The 23,811-nt window shown below is 40.1% G+C and overlaps 2 protein-coding genes and 1 long non-coding RNA gene across 5 annotated transcripts in view; 2 read left to right on the top strand and 1 right to left on the bottom strand.

Annotated features, from left to right (window-relative positions):
- LOC145443454 (uncharacterized) overlaps positions 1 to 23,811 on the top strand; it is a 111,303-nt gene that overhangs the window by 73,871 nt on the left and 13,621 nt on the right. The gene's annotated exons all lie outside the window — the stretch shown is intronic.
- Positions 415 to 7,528, top strand: LOC145443448 (NADH dehydrogenase [ubiquinone] 1 beta subcomplex subunit 9-like). Of its 3 annotated transcripts, none has more exons than XM_080321419.1 (5): positions 415 to 535; positions 709 to 879; positions 3,571 to 3,766; positions 4,595 to 4,750; positions 6,728 to 6,862. In XM_080321419.1, the coding sequence occupies exons 2-5, from the start codon at positions 761 to 763 to the stop codon at positions 6,845 to 6,847; spliced, it is 591 nt and encodes a 196-aa protein (XP_080177545.1). In that variant the 5' UTR covers positions 415 to 535; positions 709 to 760; the 3' UTR covers positions 6,848 to 6,862. The 3 variants fall into 3 exon arrangements, with proteins under 3 accessions (XP_080177545.1, XP_080177543.1, XP_080177544.1); XM_080321417.1 differs by lacking the exon at positions 6,728 to 6,862 and adding an exon at positions 7,324 to 7,528 and having other exon boundaries at positions 416 to 535; XM_080321418.1 differs by lacking the exon at positions 6,728 to 6,862 and adding an exon at positions 7,324 to 7,528 and having other exon boundaries at positions 464 to 535; positions 692 to 879.
- Positions 10,069 to 22,714, bottom strand: LOC145443447 (cytochrome c oxidase assembly factor 7B-like). Its single transcript, XM_080321416.1, has 4 exons — positions 22,466 to 22,714; positions 16,401 to 16,541; positions 11,743 to 11,882; positions 10,069 to 10,588 (listed from the first exon to the last, which is right to left on the bottom strand). Exons 1-4 carry the CDS (start codon positions 22,572 to 22,574, stop codon positions 10,202 to 10,204), a joined length of 777 nt encoding a protein of 258 aa, XP_080177542.1. The 5' UTR covers positions 22,575 to 22,714; the 3' UTR covers positions 10,069 to 10,201.

The following is a 23,811-nucleotide window of genomic DNA, read 5'->3' as shown; positions in this document are numbered from 1 at the left end:
GATGGACAACCAGGCCCCTGTTGAGCCCTAGCTATGATACGGAGTACCTTATGTTGCAGTTTTTGCAGTGGCTCGAGTGCAGTTTGTATGATATGAGAGTTGGCGAGGACGCGCGTGTGTTATACTTATGCATATTTTGTTCTTAGTTGAAGAAGTCGAGGCAATAACCGCATTGGAAATGATACATAGACTTGGGAATTTCTAGTTTCTGCAGGATTACTACTGATTCGGTGCATTACATGGGCTAAGCGTAAGGCGTATAAGATTTGAGTAAACATTGAAAGTGTGTACCATTCCGAAAAAGGTTAAAAAGCACTGAAATAGAAAATTGGTGACACTGACATCTCAAGAAAATTGGCGAAAGCAGTAGGCCGTTGTACCGTGGGTGGCGAGTGACGAGAAACTGTCATGTCGTTTGGTGATACCTTCGTAGAGACGTCACCAATATAGGTAGTACCGTCTCTGAGGTCAATTGGCTCGAAATGGTTGCGGACGTCCTGGTCTGCCCGGTCGAAATCTGAAGAGCTTCTTGGAGGTACAGGACTTTAGTGTACATTTGAATAGTATATTCATATTGAAATGAAACCCGAATATTTTCGGCTGACAGCCGAGAATGTTCAGGTTTCATTTCAATATGAATATACTATTCAATTGTATACTGGTCGAAAATATAGTGTCATCTCTGTTTTAGTCTTGTTATACTTCCAGTGCGGTAGTGGTGTTCTAGCAGCGAACCTATCGATTGCTCTCATTTCGAACGATGGCAAACGTCGTGAAGACAAGCTCCCTTTATCGTTTCTTGTCACATAAGAGGAAGGTCAAGGCTTTGTATAAAAAATCGTTGAGACATTTGGAAGCATGGTGCGTCAATCTCGGCCCGTAAGTATATTGATATAGAGTTGCGCAGATGATATCATTTTCGATTTTATACTACCGTACACGCTACTCTTGGCTTTTGCATGCAATATTTCACACTCCACATGGTAAACTTTTTGAATCGTTATGGTAGGCTTAGGCTACGGTACCAAACCTTATGATTATTACGAATAACTAGGAACAGGCGTGACCTAGCTAATGGAGACAGAGTGAGAGAGAGAAAATCCAAATATATATCCAGTCGAATTCGCTAAATTCGGGCACAGGTTCCAGAATCGCATTGTTGCTAAATGCTAGGACACAGTGCTGGTCTGCCGGACAGGAATCGCCGTTTTGCCTGATATATCAGGTGAGCAGCGATGATTTTCCAAGTTAAAGTAACTTAACAAAAAATAATTGAAAAATAAAACATGGTGTGAGCACAGGAGACCGATTCCATACAGCAGGACATAGTGAAACAGTTATTTTGTTTGTTTTTAAGACAAGATAAGTGAGTATATGGTAGGCTAACTAATGTTGATCGATGCTGTACACTACAAAAAAAAATTAGACAAGTTTGGTCTCAAATCGATTTTTTAGCAGAAAAAGTCTTAAAGACAAATTAGTCTTACCAAGTAATTTCTGTCTTAAAAGTAAGACCGGAATTGATCGAAAATAGTAGGGGTGCTTTGGGGGCATCCTTTTTAATGTTAGGGTCTGAGCGAAGGGGAAGCATGAGAGACCAGATTTTGCAGTGTTGGGATGATACTGTACTAAGGAGTTTACAAGATATTCACTAGATATAGTTATCAAGGTACATGCCACTTACTACTCACACGTACTATTCAGATCAATATATATATGGTTGTCTGAGTCGAAAATAGCATTTATGGTGAGTGGGTGGTAAAATGAGACCAAATCATCCTCATTTCTTAAATTTGAGACCGAATTTGTCTAATTTTGAGACAAAATTTGTCAAATTTTTTTTTGTAGTGTAATAGTCAATAATGTACTCGTATAATGAACTCATATGCAGGCTGTGTCAGGGTTGTAATGACTTGAGTCATTACTCAACTCGAGTCACAATTTTCTGATGACTAAACTTGACTCGAGTCAAGTTGTGTATTGACTCGACTTGGACTCGAGTCACTGCGCATGACTCGAGACTCAGACGGCCAAGACTGACATTTCATTGTAATTCCGAAGAATAGTAAAGTAACCACCCGATTGGGATTTCCTCTATTGGTACTGGTAGCCTACTTTAAAATGCAACCAGAAGCTGAGCAGCACTTAAAGTGAGGGAAATTAGTATATTATAAATGCGAACCATTTGATATCATCAAACAGGGTTATAAAAATTGTAGCCTACCAATATCATGTACCATGATATTTATAATGCGCAGAGGTGGTCAAAGTAGTCAAGAAAGCTACTCAAGTAGAAGTAGAAGTAGCGACGAAAAATCTACTTAAGTGCGAGTAGATGTACTTTTCATAAGCAACCTAAAACTACTTGGAAGTAGAAGTAGAATTGACTGACTTTAAATCTACTCAAGTAAGTAAGTAGTTGTCGAACGATCGTAATTCGTTCGCATGGATTGTCAAAAGCTGCAAATTGAGCTCTGCGAAAGATGCATAGCTTGATTTATATTGATGCATACCAGCAGGTATCCAATTTTCGACAGCATAAGCATTCGCCACATCATGGGATGAAAATGTTATCATTGATATGGTAATGCGATACTAATCCTCAGTTTACTCGAACAGCCCGTTTTAGAAAATATCATGGTATGGCGCCCTCCCCCATATTATAAGCCACGTATAGTGTAGTCGAAAAGCGATACAGAGAAATTGTATCGGATACGGTGTAAACACTTTGCGCGATCAGTAAACGTTGATAAAAAATATGGTGGATCGTAAAATGTCATATAGTGTAGCTTTACTTCCGGAAATTAAAGGCATTACTACACTTGCTTCTATACTTCGACATGTGTGTTATCCAGACAAAAGAACTGAAACTAATTAGAGCTCAAAGTATGATAACGGGAATTGAAAGGCAAATATAAATACTACTTGTAAGGCGGAAAATTTATTTCATGTCTTTAGTCCAGAAAAGTTTCAAAGGTAATATGCTAAAACAGGTCTAAAGCTAAAATAAAGTCAGAGTCAACTTTTCCAGATCACGACACCCCATGGACTGCTAGATTACGATATGATAAGTATATAGGCTACTAGAATGCGAAACATCACTTTCAAACGTTATGATGGGACATATAATTATACTGTGATGAAATATTTTATGTGGGCAACAATGCGATGTGAACGGAACCATGCAACCCGCCACCTAAATTATATTCATCGATACTTTCGTAAAATCATACTGGTCACTCCATATCCACTGTGTGCGAAGCGCGACGAAAATTCTCGGTTTTACTCTCAACTTTTATGAAAATTAAATGTTGATACTCCGTGAAAACAGCCACAAAGTTCCTCAGGCTTTCTTCCTGATTGGAGAATTAAACTACTTCTACTTGACAAACTGAAAATAGCGAAAAGTAAGTAAGAAGATCACAAAATATTACCAAGTAGAAGTAGCGAAAAAAAGATCTACTTGAGTAAGTACCAGAAGTACAGCTACCGTGCTACAAGGGCTATTTCCTATTTCACCAAGCTGTGTAGTAGGTCTATTTCTGAGCCCGCCCATCTTTTTCATCTCAGTGGTGAATTTTGTTACGAGCGGACTTTACTCCGAGCGCGATTCGATCAAAACAAAGACATCCAAGACGAAACCAAAGCTGCGCAAGTCCTCAGGTTGGGGGAAGAAGAATTTTGGGAGAGCCAGCATGTGATGCCCCCCGTATTCACCAATAGTCCATATGGGGGTGTCATGTACGAAAGATTTGACAAATATAGGGTAAGTTGAAGGCGTACTACACTCTAAATATGAAGTAGTTTCAAATTAAAGTTGAATGCGAGAAAACAATTTGGCAGCAGGCATTTTGCTCTGAAATTCACCGTATTATGAACTGCAGCTAAAAGATTTTCACGTGGTGTACCATTCCACTGCATCTCTGTGGTATCGAGGTCACTTTATCACTAGAAAAGGAGCAGTTGCTTTATTCCAAGTTAGATTAGAATTAAAGTCACCGTATTGAATTCGCAAACACTTTGAAATTTAATTTCATTCCAATTTTGAAAGAAATGCGACAAAAATCAAGCTCAGTTCGTATCAAATCAGAGTTGATTTTTAAAAGCACGAGAATGACGAACGTCTGCACAGCAAGCTTGGCTCGTTTTGCGCTATAGCCTAATGTCCTTCTGTAGCCTTTTCAGGAAAGTCAGAAATTGGATTAGAATTACGGGAAACAATTAAAAAATTTTCAGCTTTTCAAAATTAGATTAGTTATAGCTACACAGCTGTTCCAAATTAAGCTAGAATTGGAATGATAGCTATATAGTTTTTTTTCCAAATTGGATTTGAATTAGTATTATGGCTACACAGCTGTTTCAAATCAGAATTACTGAATTCATGGAACTTTGAAATTCCGGATTAGAAATAGATCTAGAAATATATCGTAAAGATTAGAATTGAATGAGTGCATAGTAATATTTGACAAATCGCATTAGAATCAGATGACCGACATTTCGCTTTAACGAGTCTAATCAGACTAGAATGAACTTCTCCAATTCTGGTAGCCAGCATGCTGCACGTGTGGTTGAAAATGTTGATTTTTTGTAACAGATCGACGAGTACTACACCGACTTGTGGGCAAACGAGGAAAAAGCCATGTTTCCGGACTATCTCGCCAAGAAAGAGGAATGGTACAAAATCCGCGAGAAGGTCTGGCCCGAGGAAATGAAGGAATTGGAAGAATGGGACAAGAAAAATGTGGAACAAGTGAGTTTTTCTCTGCATCCACTATATACTCAAGTCAACTGCCACTTTAACCTCATAACATTGGCATAATCACGTTGAATTGTAGCAGAACAGGACGTTCAATCATTTGATGTCATGTGACTACGTAATTATGCCCGGTAGGGTGTTCAAAACAAACTTTTTTTGTTCAAATGACATCGGCTTAGTTGTCGAATCGTCAGGTTACCTAAAAAAACGTCACACGCCAAATTTGACTCAATTTCAACCAGTAGAAACCGAGGGCAGTCAAATTGAAGTTTCGGTCATTTTTGAAATAATAGTATTTACGGTGACCAATTTCGTCACACCGACATGACCAAAAACCGTGTTCCAGGTATGCCTGAAAAAACAGGGATAACTTTTCCACTTGTTTTGATCTTGGCAAGGGCCTATGGTGGAGTTTGGATGAAGACATCGGCAGTAAACGAAAAAAGATATGGCACGGATTAGCTGGAAATTAGTCCACCTCATTGAAATAGACTTGTTAAAACGATGGTGAGATCATTTTCAACTAAGAGTACTTTACACACTGAAATTAACGACCACGAAAAGGAAATGATCTGATAATAAGCACGTAAAATACGGGTAAATATATTTCTCAAGTGATAGTCAATATTCTTTGTCGGTCCAATGTAGATTTCTTCACGATACAATTCGATATTATTTGATATTCTCTCATTTGCTCTGCAGCTCTCCTATAGTACTCTCACAGGCGGATTATAAGACTAATGGGCATCGTTAAAGATCTTATTCCTATCAAAATTTATCGCCCTCTCTTCATGTCATCCTCCACACTCTGTGAATACCATCTAATTGTATCCATATATCGTGGGAAAACACCCATGCTTTTTATTACTCTGTGACAAGAAGAGTAATGTGAGAAAGACTAATGTGCTTTGTAAGCTCAGTGAGTTACCATTTAGTTGCCCTAAAGCTCGCACAGTTTTGAGCCCATAAAAAGCTCTAGTATCAACTATCAACGCTTATTTGAAGTACCAGGAATGCTTTTTCAACCCATAAATACTATTCATAAGCATAGCCCATTCTCAATTGCAATCGGCACACCATTTTTAACGCCCTGCAGCAGTCAATGTCAAGTAGCAGAGAAATATTCGAACACTGAGTTGCTGAGGAATGCAATTGATGTCTCTATGGATGAGATTTTGGGAATGGCGACTTTACAAAACTTCGAATCAAGGCAGAGATACATCGGTATGCCTTGGGATGGATTTCGTGAGATCTAAATTGGTCCTACAAAAAAGATTTCTGCATATGACTATCAATTAACAAATATATTTACCCATATTTTACCTGCTTGTCAGCTCATTTCTTTTTTGTGGTCGTTAGTTTCAGTGTGTAAAGTAATCTATTTGAAAATTATCTCACCATCGTTTTAACGTGGATATTTCAATGAAGTGGACTAATTTCCAGCTAATCCGTGTCATGACTTTTTTCGTTTATAGGCGATTTCTTCATCCGAACTCGACCATAGGCCCTTGTCAAGCTCAAAGCAAGTGGAAAAGACACGCCTGCCTCTTCAAGCATACCTGGAACCCGATTATTTTTGGCCATGACCGTGTGACGAAATTGGTCACCGTAAATACTATTATTTCAAAAATGACCGAAATATCAATTTGACTGACCTCGGCTTCTACTGGTTGAAATTGAGTCAAATTAGGTGTCCAACGTCTTTTTGTAGGTGACCTGACGATTTGAGAACTAAGCCGATGAAATAGCCCAGTGCCTGGACTGGTGGCTATCGTTCTTTGATTTTTCAAACATGTTCGGTTAGTTCAGCTAAGTCCAGGCTGCAGTTGAAACTCATTACATGGTGTAAGAATTTGTTTTAGCAAACCACAGTGAAAGCTTTGTTTTAGCAAACCACAGTGAAAGCTTTCTGAGCAAAAGATATGATGCCTATTTATTGCTTTTTAAAGCTGTATTTCTATTTCTTTTTAGAGACCAGTGGTCGCCCACTTGAAACGGCTCGTGGGCCACTTTTCAAATTTTGTAGAGTCCGCGAGCAGCAAGAATGTGATATCGAGATATAGGCCGCAGCCTTTGGAAACCATATTTTAAGCTTCATAACATGGGCGACGGGTATAAGTTATCACAAAAGAATAATATTTTATTAAATTAATAATTATTAATAATAAAGTTTCATGATCTTCACGTTTATTTTGAACTATGAGCGATATGAACTTGGCAATATTGCGATACCCGACGATTTTGCGGCTAGCGAGATACATTAATAGTTGGAAGGCTATCACATCGCAATGCTTGATCTTGCGGAGAGCCCCAAGCCCTTTTCTAATCGTCTCGGTCTAGGCATTCCTTTCATAATTGCTGATTCTCCCTCGTTGAAGCGGTTTCAGCTAGTGAGGTATAGTGATGTTGGTTGGGCAAATGAGAATAGTTTATTTTTGACAACAACGATATTTTTAAACTGAAACCAATTTCAGCATTTCTAATGCTTGCCTACTTTAACACCTCTGTGTCTATGCTGCGTTATCCATTTGGTATTTTTGTAATTTTTTGTCTGTCTCCCATTCTAGGGTGTTCCGATGAGTGACAAGTTTCCGGCCGCAAAATCATCAGACGGATATCCACCGTTTTGGTGGCGAACGGTCACGCGTCCGTTGATGCGTCCCAGCCGCATGAAGTGGTATCCCAGGACCGGGCAGGTGTATTAGACAAGATTTTTTCAATTGCGCTTTACATTCTCTTCGAAATAATAAATTCCACACGGTGAAATGTGAACGGTTCCAGACGGCCAATGCTACTGATGGACAGGTTGATTGATGGATATCATCATTGGAGAAATACGTCAGACAGTGACCTACCTTCATACTGATTATATGTTACGCCTGAGACCGCCATGCTAGAACCAATGTGGCACCTATTTCATTGGAGGAATACAATGTTTGAGAATGATAGAAAATGAAGCTGACGTGACTCGTCAACAATGTTCCCTCTAAGCTGCGCACGTGCGCAAATGCGCAGTGGTGACGTGGTCTCTGCGCACAGAAAATCTTGGTTGCGCACAAAAAATCCGAAGTGATGACCCTTTTTTAGTCGTTACGCACCGTATTCCAAGGATGTGCGCAGTGAGTTGGTGAGTGTGCGCAGATTCGTCAAAAATTAGAGGGAACATTGCTCGTCAAGTGTTATCAGAGGTGATCAGTACGAAAGTACTTCTGCTTTTTGCAGTATTCAAGTATGCCTAATGGCACTACTCAGTATTGTATCCAAGAGTCCTAGCTAACCCTGAAATTCATTTTCCTCCATTGCAAAAATGTTGTATCGCTTCGCTGTTAACCAGAATTCTGTATTAAATATATGTCCCACATGAATCGCTTATGGATTTTCAGAAAGCTACCCTCCGGACTTATATTAGTCTTTTGACCTATCTACCATGCCCTGAGTTACAGAATTGCACAGCCAACTATGAAATTTCAAAACGAAATTTCCCCAAATAAATTGAACATAATCCTTCTGAACTTAGCCACATGTAGGACGGTCCCAGTACTTCCTATGACATGTGTTTGTCGTGTTGGCACACATTTTGTCCTGTCAAATCCAAATTCTATGAGGTAGGCAGCAGTGTTGGGATGACTCGAGTCATGACTTGACTCGAGTCACCTTTTTCGTATGACTTGACTTGACTCGAGTCACTTTGCTAAAATGACTTGACTTGACTTGGCGTATCAAAAATGTGGATTGACTCGTGACTCGGAGCAAAATTCACGAGTCAATTTCAAGTCATCAAGTAATCGGTGTCGATAAAAATCACTGTATCTTGCATATGTTCGGATTGTACGCGAAACGCTGATGTAACCCGTGAGAGCGACCAATAATTCAATGATCTTGAGTTTTACTGAGCCTCCATTGTTCTCTCACAAATAAATTGGTCGCAAACGAAATGATGGAAGCTTACAGCTTACGTTGTCGTAAACTAATATAGTAAAGTGATTTAATAGCAAAATGTCTATTTCTGCTCTATGTTCTTACCTTAACCAAACCTCTTGTTTTATTGAAATTGAATTCGAATATAGTTTATATAGCCCTCAATCATTGGCGCAGGCTCAAATTGTATCATATCAAATTGTAAACTGGTAATGTATTGCATCTTATCAATTCGTTTCACTATTCTCTATTTCGCCTGGTAACTATAAACTGAGGCTATGCAATTATTTAAGTAGTTTAGCAGTTCTACGTAGATGTGAGCGATACAGCGCCTTCTTGTGTGTATATTCAACTCTATATTCGTTCATCGCTTGAAAAGTAATGACCATTCAATCTGTGTTTCAGACAGCTAGTAAAATGCAATGACGTAATCATGCCTCATACGTCGAAGAAGCAACTTGACTTGAATTGTGACTTGACTCGTGACTTGACTTGACTTGACTCGACTTGACTCGAGTCACCTCCAGAAATCGAGTGACTTGACTTGACTCGAGTCACCTTCGAAAATTGATTGACTTGACTTGACTCGAGTCAAAATTTCCAATGACTCGAAATGACTCGTGACTCGAAGGTAGTGACTTGATCCCAACACTGGTAGGCAGTAGAAAAACTAAAATTTTTGATATTTTGGTGACAACATACCGGCGCCTAGCACATGAGAAAATATCATAGTGTATGGGGTAGCCCTCCGCAATGCAGCGCTGTTGAGGTGTTCATCCCACTTTGGATTTTGTCGAGTACTGTGGAAGGCAGTTTTGAGGTAGGTATATTCCACTTTTACAACTGATGAAATAACCCCCAGGCAACTGACTATATTTTCAAAAGTTGAACTATGTGTGTTATTTTCCTCTAGTTGCGAAGACGTATCTTGCGATTTCAGAAGTAGCAACCCACGATTGATTGCTAGTATACATCACCTCAACCTGATCTACTTTCTGAAACTACTTGCGCAGTTGTTTTCATCTTCCACTTGAAGAATGTCTTAGAAATGGCTAGCTGCTCTCTAGTAGAAAAGAACCACTTTGACGACCTGCGAATTACAGCACGAACGAACAGTAACCATTCCGTATTAAAAATAAAAAGCCTACTATTTTACATTATGTGATCAAGTTCCATGTATTCTTTGAAGATAGGCTAGTCTTCCTCTCACTAGTGATAATTAGCACCGGGAATCGACTGCAGTCAATCCGCAGATTGGTTCGAGGGCCCTTTGCCCTGTTATAGACTGATTTCAATTCAATTCACAATGCTTGGCAATTGATTGCTATCGTTAAGTTCCTAGTGAAAAGAGTCTGCTAAACCAACACATGCTCCATTACAAAAACATCATCGAATACTCCCGAAGATTGATTTCATATTTTGCAAACTCCACAGAGAAAATCATACATTCACAGTGAATCGCCTTCGCTCATCTTCCAACACAAATCCAAGATGTGAAACTCTCTCTACAAGACGGCTTTCACAGATTTATTGCGCCCCAAATTGTAGCGACACGGAACCTTTTAAAATTTCTTCTTTCTTGGCTTTTTTCTCTGCCGCTTTTTTCTTGTCCACAGGAACCCCGTCACCGCGCTCGTACATGACTGCTAAGTTATGACAAGCAGACGCGTCGCCCAGTTCGCAAGCTTTGTCCGCATAACGCGCGGCAAGCTTAAAGTCCTTTTTACATTGATTTTCGAAACCGGCCATGTACATTTGGCTTAAGAAATTGCATCCTAAGCCGTCTTTGAGCAAGCACGATCTCTGGTAGGCTTCCATAGCGGTTTGAGGCGGGTTGGAAATTTCAACTTTGTTGTCTGCTTTCGAGTAATCCTGCTTCTCATCGGCGACTGCCAGCAGTTTGTCGGTTTCGTGCTGTAACAAGATTTGGAAAGTGACTAGAAATTTTCAGCTCTTCCGAGTTGGATTCAAATTAGACGGATAGCTGCAGTTCTTCAAAATTAGAGTTACTGAATGTGCACAAAATTTGGAAATTCAATTCAATTCCAAGATAAAAAAAATCAAGTTTAGTTTATAACAAATCAGACTTCCTTGTTAGAAGCACGACAATGGAAAATGTCTGCAGACCGAGTTTGGTTCGTTTCACTCTACGGTTCTCCTGTAGCATTTTCAGGAAAGGCAGAAATTAGATACAAATTGAAATGAGAGCAAAGACAAACTTCACTAATTGGATAACCGACATTTCGTTGTAATTAGTCTAATCACACAACTAGAGTTGTCTAGTTCAGTGCTTCCCAACCTATTTCAATTCGCGACCTACTTTTACCGCAATGTTTCATTGTGCGACCCACCATGAGAACGTACTTAACGAACAATGAGTCGTGTGAGAGATGCCCACAAGTGAAATTACGCGACAATTTGAGAATATGAGTGTATCAAGTTGACAAGAATGCTCGTAATAGTGTACCAAACGAGAAAGTGGGTATATAAGTAGTAATTCATTGTTTACGTCAAAAATAAATAAGTCCCGAGTATTGTTTGACAACTGCAATCTGGATGGATTGCATTTTCCAATCAACGTTCATTATTTCAAGGTATACACAAAAACACACTGTCCAATTTCGCACTCCTATCAAAATGACTTTAATTCAGAGGAGAAAGGGTATGACCTTGTCTAATCGTAAGAAGATTAGGTGTTTGGCATTTGTGGCAAATTGGATAAAAAACTGTAACATTTAGAAATTCTTCATGACCCACCAGAAATAGGTTTGCGACCCACCGGTTGGAAAGCACTGGACTAGTTGACCAAGTCGGCCATAACAAGATTTAAAATGTTGTCCGTGATGATAAAAAACTGGAATTCCTTTGCAAAAATAGCTCTAGCAATCTGGCCTGCATTGATTACAGCAATATGCTTGCTCGCAAACTTAGAGATTGCATTTTGGAACACTACAAATGCAGTAAAGCATTTCTAAATGCTGCACCATTCAGAACCGAGTACTCGAATCGTACATAGCCCTAGTCATAACAAATATCATTCGTTACAAAATTTTTACCATCCAAACTACCTTATGCATAACCAATAACGATCCCATATTGGCACAACTGTTTGCGATTCTGTCGTTTTTTCCTTCTTCTTGGCTCTTCTGCTGTATACAGCCTCTTCTGTAGCTCCGAAATGCACTGATTGGGTCTTTCTCTAATCCTCCTGAAGGCATAAGACACGATTTTGAATAGAGTATTAGGCGTCGAGTCGGGTATTTGAGCATCATTTATTAGACTATCATGTCATTACAGTATGAATGATGTGGACAGTTTATACATGTACCTTTTATGCGACCACAATGACTATATCGCCAGCTCTACATCACAGTAAATGTAATTTGGTATATTTTGACCAAACCTATTTTATTGCACTTAGTGACAATGCTGTGAGTTGGTCATGATTTCAGACTTTGTGTCATTTCCACTAACGTGCATGTAGCTTTAGTATACTAGCCTACACAGACCTGGACAAAGTGCCGCGGCTGCGAAGCCATTCTGTGCGGCCCACGAAAGGTCGCTTGGAATCCATCACATAAAACCTGCTTTTTGAATGTTTACGCGTGGACTAAAACAATAGGCTGTATCAACTAAACAGGAAATTCGTTTATGTTGAAGCCTGTTCATTACGATTACGCTGTCCACGTACCTCGCATGCATAATCCAGATTTGAATTAAAGGCAATGTGGCTAAGTATGAGTAGCAATTAAATTCTCAAGCAAACCTTCATTGCCGCCATTGTCAGATTACGCATTATACATTAGGCCTATGTGTTTCAAATTGTTATCTGAGGCGTTTCCAAATCCCTAATTCGTAAAACAAGTCAATCAGTGCTCCCAATTACTATGACGCATCGTGTATATCACCCATAAGCAGGCCTGTTTATTTTTGGATTTCTCCAAAAATAACAAAAATAGCTTAGTTTTGGATGTTTTCAAATTTTATTTTTGGAGAATCTCCAAAAATAAGAAATGAACGTGTTTTGAGCCCTATTACCACTGGAAAACTCCACCGAGCGTATGTTATTATCATGTATTCAAGTCCTCTGACACATCGACATCATCAGTGATCTTGATATAACTTTCAAATACATCGGTCAAAAAATCAAGCTGTTGGCTTGGAGAATACCTTCTAAAGAAAAATCAGAGAGAGGCTTGATTTTCGAGACCTCGACCGTCGCAGTTGTGGGAGTCATTGAGCCTAGGGGTTCAAAAACGGATGGATGGCTAACTATCCAAACTCCTCAATCTTCCAAGCTTTGCTCCTGACAAGCGCTCGTCAGTGATGCGCTTGAAACCCTCTGATCCTCCACGAAGTTGCGTGCCTCATTGAACTTGACAACCCAACGGCCAACACCGTCTGACCAGAAAACCTTCCCTGTGGCGTGCGTCGTTGTCCCAGTCCTCACCTGGACTGGCTCGAAGACGTTCGACCAGGCGCTGGAACACTTGCTGCTCCTCGATTAGACTGCCAATACCCTGAAGCTTCGTGACGGTGTTGCTGCTCAGCTCTGGGACCATGCGATCGAGAACGATCAGTTGGAATCACCACTGCAGCGAAGGTGCATATGCCGGACTTTTCTCATCCATAACATCAAGGAGTTTGGTAGGGTGTCCAGTCAACTAAGAGGCCATCTTCTTCATTGACAACCAATGGGCGTTAACAGACTTGGGTCACGCACTTTCCATCTCCTGGATCAAGTTCTGTGGCCGTCTGAGGTAGCCAATCAGTCCCGTCCCGTGTAGACGAAGTGATTGTGACAGAGGTGGCCGTATTTGGTTTCGCCGTTCCATTTGCCTCACTCAAGCTGCCTGCCCGTCTTCTCTACGTGCCGTACTGTGAAACTTATAGGAGTACAAAGACGGAGGGGGCGGGAAGGCACGGTCAGCAGAAACGTGGAGTGGAATGAGTGGAACTAGTTTTAGCGTTTCGGTGACCCCTTCCCTAACACACAGGCTATTTTTTGTGTGTTTTTATGAGTTTCCTGGCTGTTTACATCGCTCTGACTTGTTCATTTCCATGAAAAACCTGAAAAATCGTCATCCAAAAAAATCTTATTTTGGGATGTTTTCAAATCTTATTTTTGGAGAATCTCCAAAAATAAAACCCAATATCCAAAAATAAACAGGCCTGCCCATAAGGGATGAACCGGCATGTCAAAAATCGAGCGCTGAAATTCAAAGACGGCATAGAGCACTAAATATTTGTATATTGGAGTTTTTGCCGAGCATGTGGCCGAGATTAAGAATTTTAATTATGGCATAAACATGAAACACAAGGGAGGGCGTATTGCAGAAAAACTGCAAGCTTCGCTCAACATCAAGGCTATTTGAGGTGAACGCTGGTCATAAGGCGGCGACCGAGACAATAAACTCTGTACTCAGGGTTGTAACCAAGTCACATGGTTCCGAGTCACGAGTCAATCATACTTTTGTGGTTTTGACTCGAGTCGAGTCGAGTCATTTTCAATTCATCACAGACTCGAGTCCGAGTCCAAGTCACCGTTTAAAGGGTCAAGTCCGAGTCATGGTGTTATGACTCGAGTCGAGTCCAAGTCACAGTATTGAAGTCATGTTCAACTCATGTTTTCAATCCTGCTTGGGTGATATCGAATTCCTTGTTTGCGAAACATGCTCATTTTGTCCCTATCAGAGTCTTAGCACGTGTTTATTTAGGCAGATAACGGACAGGTCCTGGCCTCATTTACCGATGCTAAATATAACTTTACTAATCTTAGAAACTAAAATCAAATATCTCTCTTGTCAGTCTGATACATCACCAATACCAGCATTCAGTTTTTATTATGAGCACATCGACGATAGCTCACGAATAGCTGATAGAGAGCCAACGAATTCACGTCTACATACTATCTGATAGAGAACCAACAAATTCACGTCAAGATACTAGTTGACAGAGAATCAATAGATGCATGTTTATGTAGAGGTATTTACAACAGGCCAGCATGCTGTAAAAGCGTGCATGCAACTATGTGCATTGTGCAGTGACAACAGAACAGATACCTTTTGATTATACTAAAGGTTTTCCCAATTGCATTACAGACTACATCGCAGTTACAGCATTGGATAAATAATTGTACAATGGGGCTGTTCAAAAACATTTTTTCAAATTTTCCGGCTACTTCTTAAAATTGCTAGATTGCCTAAAAAATCAAATTTGGCTCAATTCCAACCAGTAGAAAGCAATGCCATGAAAGAAAATTTTAGACTACTTACAAATAGAGATTTTAGAATTTTACCGGCTATCTCATGATATTGTTACATTGTGTAAAAATATGATTCATAGCAAATTTGACTCAATTCCAACTAGAAAAAGTGAAGTTATTAGAGTAGAATGTTTTGGATATGAAAAAATAGTCGGCTTACTACTATGTAATTACATTATATGAAAGAATTTCTCACTAAAATACTCCATTTATTTTCAAATCCAAAATATTCTCCTCTCACATCATTGATTCCACTTTTTTCAAATTAAGCCAGATTCAGTGTTCCTTTTATGCAACATAACAATTTTATCAAGTAACCACCCAGTAAAATAAAAAAGAAGTTATGCGTTGATCTAGCCATTACGATTCGCAAATTTCTTCATCTTCAAGTCGTATAAAATAAGCCGAGTCAATGACTTGGGTCGAGTCATGCGTAATGACTCGAGTACAAGTCGAGTCAATCCAAATATTGACTCGAATCGAGTCGAGTCATTTTCCCATTTCAAAAAAATAACTCGAGTCAAGTCGAGTCATAAAAAAATCGTGACTCGAGTCTGACTCGAGTCGAGTCATGACTCGAGTCATTACAACCCTGTCTGTACTATGTCATATACATTTCAGGGCAGTGGGGGGCGTGAGAGCATCTGAGAGGAGCGTGAACCTGAAGTTGAATGAATTTTTTTATGCGCTCTGCGCGATTTACACCGTGACCATGGTATTATAGTTATGGCTCTGTGTATTGTCCGACTTTATTATTTCAGAATTTTCTCATCATCAGGCACACCCTTCCATGGCCATCAAACTATCAGTTTGGATTGCTAGAATTCTCGTTGCTCTTTTTAATATTTTGTGATATCGTACTAAGAGGGGTCGAAATTTTTCACTATAATAAAGGGAGGCGTGCCTAAAAAAGTTTGAGAACCACTATTTTAGCGTCTTAATAGAAAAACCTTAATAGGGGTTTAAATAGAGTGAAAAATGTATCATGTTTAACATTGTTTCCAGTCATGACGACAAATAGACTATTTTTTAATTAACCGCCACTTTGTTACCTAACATTGACACATTCACTAAGCAGCATTTACGGCGATGTAATTTAGAAATAAAAATAAAATACGCTGGAAAATATAGCTACAATTTTTCACTCGGCCAGCCAACGTATTTTATACTTCTCATTTGGCCCGCAGAGGAAAATAATTGCCCACCCCTGAGCCTACATGTTTTGTATGCTGTGATACGGTGAATCGAGGTATCAGGGCTTCCACAATGAAAAATTGTATCAAAACTATCATTCTCATTGATGAAGTCTTTCATAGTGGCAAGGAGCGTATCATTTCAGCATTCAAAAGATCATCTCTCACATCCTGACGCGAACCATTACGTTTTACACTCTATTCATATTTGAACACTCAAATCATTGCCTCCAGTCATAATAATAAGCAACAATTGATTGTATCATACCTTTGCCAAGCATATGATATTGGCCGGTCTTGTAGCAGCATATTGGGTTCCGGTATGTGTCACAACAAGATTTGTAGATACGAGCAGCCTCCGTAAAATTTTGCCTCAGAGATTCAAGAAAATTTCCCAACCTTGCGCAGCCTGTGAATGAATTAAAGTAATTCAATAATGACGAAATACAAATTATTTTGCCCAGGGGACACAAGTGAATGACAGGGCTCATGATGCATATTATCTAGTTTTATCTAGTTTAACCGGCGCGTTTTCCAAAAAAATTTGCTTCACTTTTCAAAACTGTAAAACTCAATGGGATGTGAAAGCATCAAGTCATATATCGTTGGATTCAGAATGTCAACGACTAACCAACTACGCCACGAAGCGAGACGAGAACAGGGCAACCGAGCACGTGTATAATCAAGAAGACGAGTTAACCTTGTTGTAAAAATGGATAATTTTTGGTTCCTTCCGCAACATGTAGGCTACCGAGACGAGATAACCGCCGTCGGCTCCTGCTTCAGCTGGGTCAGACTGTGTATTTATTGTGAAACACTTCACAATGTTTTGATTAACGATCGAATTAGTTGAGCAAAGGCGGTCACTCATTCATGGCGGGAAGAGATCTACTAATTAAACACATTAAAACTTATCTATTTTTAACAAGTTTATCTCGCCTTCTTGATTATATACACCAGGGGTGTCAAACATACGGCCCTCAGGCCGCCAGACGATTTCATCCGGCCCGCAAAGCAATTCTAAGTAGATTGAAAATTTCTTGTATTATTCAGCACATTTGTACCAAATGTTGAGATTTTTTGCAGCAAATACCTTCATTAAATTTTCCCGAAGACAACAAATGCCAAGCATGTCCATTAGGGTTGTTCAAAATTTGGAAAATGTTTGGAATTCTGCGTGTCCATCGCTTATTCTGTAGATTATTGTTAAAAAACAATAATGGGCTTGAAAGAAGCTCGCAGGAAAGCCGCTAATATTTGTCTAAATGCGTTTGAAAGTAGCCGTCGGCGAGTGGGCGGGGAATCGATGAAGTGGGCGGGCAAAGAGAAGCCATTAATCCTGATTGGTTGAAGCCGGTAATAATAAGCTAATGATTGGCTGAAAGACCGACTTTGTGAACACTGCTGGTAACGATTTTTGCGTGCTGTTGTGCAGTCGTTTCTGTTGGTGGCATTACAGACATGATATATTGCCTTTGTTAATGTTGTCATCAAGAGTCCATAGTACGACATTGCAACCGCCTAAGTTAATATCTACCTGCAGAAAGTGCTATGTATTGCACAGGTGCTCTCGCTAGTTGAGATACGAATAAACATGCATCTTGCTACCTTCAACCTTTCCTAAAGTTACTGACAGTGAGTGAAACTCAAAAAATTTACCACCAGGAGTCAACATCTCAGTAGTACTTGTTATGACTAGTCGACGTCTCACCCATAAACAAACGCATATTACACTTTTTATTTACAATTGAATGAAGGCGAAAAGCACTATTTACAAAAGACATTAAAAAAGTACGTTGCAGATCAGTGTTGCATTGTCAGGCACAAGTTGCAGATTACAGGCTTTTGATTAGAGTTGACTTCCTGCTGTCTCCAACTGTCTTCCTATGCTGTTCCACAGCTTGAAGCAGACTGTCTCTTTGTTGTTCATTGTCAGTCAAGATTGCAGCATAGTCTGTGCTTAGCTTTACACCTCGTTCTGCGGCATCATTAACGACTTTGACAGAACTGATGTAGGAGCTCATTCTGGTGTAGGAATCTGATAAGTGCCAAACATCAACCGGTTGAGCTAGCCACGCCCCAGAGTATTCAAAAACATCAAATATGTACCACGACTGTGGCCCAATAAAATCAGACAAAGTAGTGTCCTTGTTGATGTGTACAGTGGCATTCAACGAGGGCGGGCCTCTCCTGAAACTTGAAGTTCGCTCTACCTGCAGGAGCGTCTTTGCCATATTTTCTCGGGTTTCATTGCTTTCACTCGGCGAAAACGAGGCATATACAGCGGTTTCCTCCACGATATACCAGTCATGCTTTAAAAGCTTTTGTGAAGCAGCTTTGGAAACTTGTTCATCATGTTCCTTGTAACTCAACATGTCCTGGATGAATCTCAAGTCATTACCGGCTGCATCACGACCGATGCTGGAAGCAACCCAGGCAGGGATATAAAAGATAACTAAAAATAAATTGAAGCGATGCAGCAGTTCCACTTTTTCAGATTTGTAATGTAACTGATCAGCCCACATGAACATCTTCTGAGCATACAGAATTGTGCCCATCCACCTTGCATGGTGTGTTGCACCAGGTTTGTGATGATGTATATCTCCATCTGCACCGAGAAGAGCAAGACCATTAGTCACGCATTGTTTGTAGTCATCCCGTGTGAAGAAATCTTTTCTGGCGAGTAGTAGCTTGAAGTTCTCAACTGTCATTGCTGCTCGTTCTTTAAAGCATATAGGAATGGTCAGAGTCTTGAATTGCTGTTTTCTGTCAAGACTGCTCCAGCTCTTATTTAGGTGGGCAAACCATGTGTTCTCTGGTCCGGTTGTTGCTTTTCCAAATAAACGTTTCCAGACGTCTTTGACTACTAGCTCATACACATGGTGCCGACACACATGGTAATAAACCTTCTTTCCTAGAAGGTCCTCAAGGATCTTCCCTGCACCCTTCTTCCAGCCGCTGTTGCTTGCTGTGGTGTCAAAAACCAAAGCTGTAACAGCATCTTGTATATCCCACTTTTTAATTATGTCGAAAGTAGTTTCAGCTTGTGTCTGACCTGCCGCATTTTGTATCTTCTGAATTTCAAGTAGTTTTCCTTCCGAGTATTGAGGTTGACAAGATAGAACAATAGACAAAGCTTCATATCGATTTCCTAATCTATCCTCTGTGAGCTTCCCATCCCAATGAATGGCAACATGCTGTGGTCTATTTTCGGCAAATTTTTCCAAAATGTCCTGAAATATTTCTAGGCGATTTGTTTCCCTGGCTCTCTTCGTTGAAGATCTTGACAGGGAGAACATGGCTACATCTCCTCCACAAGCCTTAATAAATGCTCCCATCAGCATCGTTGCATCGTTGTCAGTTACTTGCAATCGAGCCAGAGCTTGGGACACATGCGTATTTTTCATAATATTTTTAGGTGCCATCAGTTTAATGGATTGGGTCGAGGTGCAAAGTCCAACATCAGCATCATAGTCAGAACTTGAACTCAAACTTTCACCCTCTTTTGAAGATGACGAAGATGCTAAAACAACATAGTCACAACTTGAGTCGTGTGAAACGTTTCAACAATTTGATCTGCAATGGCTGCTGTTTTCTTTTTGAGGTCTTTAGCCAGAATTTTGTCTCTTCCCAACAATATTGACTGGCGAGATTGCCGTTGATCTTCATAAAATGCAATGTCTTCAAGCTTTCTTTCGTGTGATGGATAAATGTCATTTTCTATTTTTGTTATGGCATCTCTACTTTCAATATCCCACAGCTTGTCCAAATTATCAGTGAATCACTTTCCTGTTTCGGATTCTTCTTCAGATCACGCTATCTTTCGTGCAGGTTTTGAGGTGATCGCACCACATGTGATTTCTGCATTGTCGCAATTCTCGCCATTTTCCACACTGTCATTACATCATCCACCACCACAATACATAGTTCATGAGTAGGGGTTGACTGAGGACAATGCTCTTTCAGATGCAGCAAGTAACTCATTACTTCTCGTATCGCAAGTATATCCGACCAAGTACTGCTCAGATTTGGATCTTGTTCTTCGCTGCGGCATGTGTGCAATCTTTCGCCGCTTTGCCTCTGCCATGACTGCACTATTGTTGCTCCAAATCATAAACTACTGCTATCGACTCTGAAGCATTCAAAGAACACGTGTTACAGTACTACTAATGACTCATCAACCCACAACGCGCTTGTACAGAACCACAACCGCAACTAACAGACTCTACCTAAGCAAAACAGACTTTCAATTTAGTAAAACGAAGCTCCCGAATCCGAGTCAGCTGTTGCAGTAATCAGTGATGCTTAGCCGATTACCCAATCAAGAACCGTGGTTTCGTGATTGCCCGCCTCTGCTGTCGGTTGCCCGCCCACTCTTCAACAACGACTTTCAAACGCATTCAGACAAATATTAGCGGCTTTCCTGTGAGCTTCTTTCAAGCCCATTATTGTTTTTTAACAATAATCTACAGAATAAGCGATGGACACGCAGAATTCCAAACATTTTCCAAATTTTGAACAACCCTAATGTCCATAGGTCCCATTACAGCCATCCTACTACGGCGTTGTGCTTTCAATCTCTCAAAATTCGAGAAGGCAGAGTGTGCACAGCTGCACACCGAGTTCAAAGTTTTATGGAAAAATGGACCAAAAAGTAGCTATTCACAGAAGAGAAAACGCCAATGCTGACCCGTTATATGCAATTTACATGGAAATATATATTATAGTTACATGAGTAGATAATATAAGAATATCTATGATCGCACTGCTGTGTCACTAGCCATTCAAAGGGGACACGGGTAGAGAAACCTGACTTGCGCCCTACGCCTGCGTTTACAGTTACATATATCGTGTAGCCTATTCCTCACAGCGCATTCGCGGGGCTAACGGTGGATTACGACAACAGCAAAGGGGAAATTGAAATATGCCAACTTAGTCGTTAACGCCACTGTTTTATCGGCTCGTAACTGTATTCAATCATCGTTATTTCACAATCCTATTGTTCACGAATAAGGACGTTGCGACTTGCTGGAATACAACCCCTATGATGATCCGTGTATTGGTTGATAATATAATATTCAAGTGAAAAGCAAGCATAAGAGGTTGCATTTGGGAATCAGTTTATTGATCTGAACCGCAGGAGATTTGAAGGCTTGAATCCGGCCCGCGACGCAATTTGAGTTTGACGACCCTGACCCCTGATATATAAGCTCGGTTGCCTTGGTCTCGGTTGCCTTGGTCTCGTCTAGCTTTGCGGCCTGACATTCAGAATCCAACGGTATACTGCTTAGGCTATTGGTTTCGCGGCCCATTGAGGCCTGATTGGAATCTCCGTCCTTTTTTTGAAATAAATCCTGCGTGATAGAAGCAAGATTACTGACTTCAAATGACTGTGTTAAGCCAGTGAGAGGAGATCAGATGCTAATGGTTGGCAACTGGCAAGGTGCAAGTACTTTACCAACAGACAGTAATCAACAGATCCTGGCTAGAGGATTAGGTCAAAACATTATATACCACATACTAACTGGAATATAGCATTTGGGGTGGCTGAGAACATTGACTTTTTTTTTCAATTTTTTTTTTTTAATTTTAAAAAAAAATGAAATCAACGACCCGTGACGGCGTGATCGCGTGCAACTGGCGACCAAGTCGGCGTGATCCTGCGTGCCTTGGACACCGATTCCATACTGGCATTGAGGTAGTTTTTCAGTTTTGAAAAGTGAAGCACAATATTTGGAAAACCAGCCGGTGGCAACCACTGTTCTATACCCTATTTCCAGATTTCATACCATACCGCACCCTGTTGATACCACATTAAACTCTCTTTATAGGCTACACTACAAAAAAAAATCAGACAAATTTGGTCTCAAATCGATTTTTTACAAAAAAAAAGTCTTAAAGACCAATAAGTCTTAAAGACCAATTAGTCTTACCAAGTACTTTATGTCTCAAAAGTAAGCCAGAAATTGATCGAAAATAGTAGCAGTGCCTCGGGGGCATCCTTTTCAGTGTTAGGGGTCTGAGCGGAGGGGGGGAAGGTTGAGAGAGACCAGAAATTGCAGTGTTGAGATGATCCTGTACTAAGTTTACAAGGTATTCACTAGATATAGTTATCAAGGTACATGCCACTTACTACTCACATGTGCTATTCAGATCAATATATATATGGTTGTCTGAGTCGAAAATAGCATTTATGGTGAGTGGGTGGTAAAATGAGACCAAATCATCCTCATTTCTTAAATTTGAGACCAAATTTGTCTAATTTTGAGACCAATTTGTCTAATTTTTTTTTGTAGTGTACTCTACAACCCCATACAAATATAGGCTACTTACTGTCGGAGTTGTGCTCTTTTTCACAGCCAAACATGAATTCAATTTCAACATTTTGTACATATTCTTTCACTTGCTCTTCATTGCTGAAATCTACATCCCATCCAGCCATGATCAGCTAAAATGCTGTATAGGTAACGCGTTTCAGTTTCGGAAATCTTCTGTTGCGAATCACCATTCATCCAAATAATCTACTGTGCCCGTATATCATAGAGTCATAACTTTATTATACAATATAAAGAGAATTTATGGTAAGTAAGAACCGGTAAATAGTAATTAAAAACATTGCAATTCATGCAGCGAAGAAAGAACCATTCGATTTGATCATTTGAACATTCTTCCAATCCAAATTTCTACAGGGTTGGTGTGATTGCTTCTTGCATGTAAAATAAATACTAGATTTCAGAATTTTGAAAATGAATACAGAATTGCACTAGTTCAAGTCAAAATACAGTAAATCTAGCGAAAAAAAAACAACGTGGATAACACGTTACACAAGCGAAAAGTCTTGACCGTCTTGTATTGTTTTATTCTTAACCTTACGGCATTTTGTAATTGTAGGGTACTCTTATGTCGTCACTAGTCGCATTTACCGTAGATATCACCCCTACGTCAGCCGTCAAACAGAGAGATGAGCAGTATCAGTTTATTAAGAAGCAATGTACTTTGAATTGGATCCAAAAATGTAATGATTCGCAGATTTTGACCGGGATTTGATATGTACTTGTATATGAAATTTATAATAATTGGTGTGCTAATTTTCAACAGATTTCAGCCATTATCGGATCTGGACTTGAATATTTATGTTACAATCGTCCTTCTATGTTGTATTTACTTGTCATGTGGGTGCCTCTTGTGAATACGTGCTCTGGGCCAATGTGGAGTGTCTTATTAGGCGACCACTCCACGTCTTTTCTCTCTTGTTTTGAAAGTCGGCCATCCGACAAGTCGACGAGCATGTCCTTGTCCACATTCAAGTTGAAATCAGGGCTTCGGAGCCGGAGCCGGAGCCCGGAGCCGGAGCCCCGGAGCCGTGCATTTTCACCGGAGCTGGAGCCGGAGCCGGAGCTCTACATAAAATTTAGCCGGAGCCGGAGCCGGAGCTGGAGCCTGTTATTTGAGGAGTAGCTCCGGCTCCGACCTATTTCATAAGATGTCATTATATATATGCAACAACCACATCTGCTGATTTATCATAATTGAACAGCAGACCTGAATTTTAATGCTGTGCGCAGCAATGACATAGAGTAGGCTAAAGTGCAATCTAGTGCAACTATGATGTTGTCGACAATTGACAAGTATTCAGTATGAAGTCACAGGCCGGCACGGCGGCACCTATATGTCTTTGT

Source organism: Botryllus schlosseri, chromosome 7 (assembly GCF_051294905.1).
Source record: "Botryllus schlosseri isolate E-star chromosome 7, Bs_hap1, whole genome shotgun sequence".
NCBI lineage: Eukaryota > Metazoa > Chordata > Ascidiacea > Stolidobranchia > Styelidae > Botryllus > Botryllus schlosseri.
This window is presented reverse-complemented; position numbering and strand designations above follow the sequence as displayed.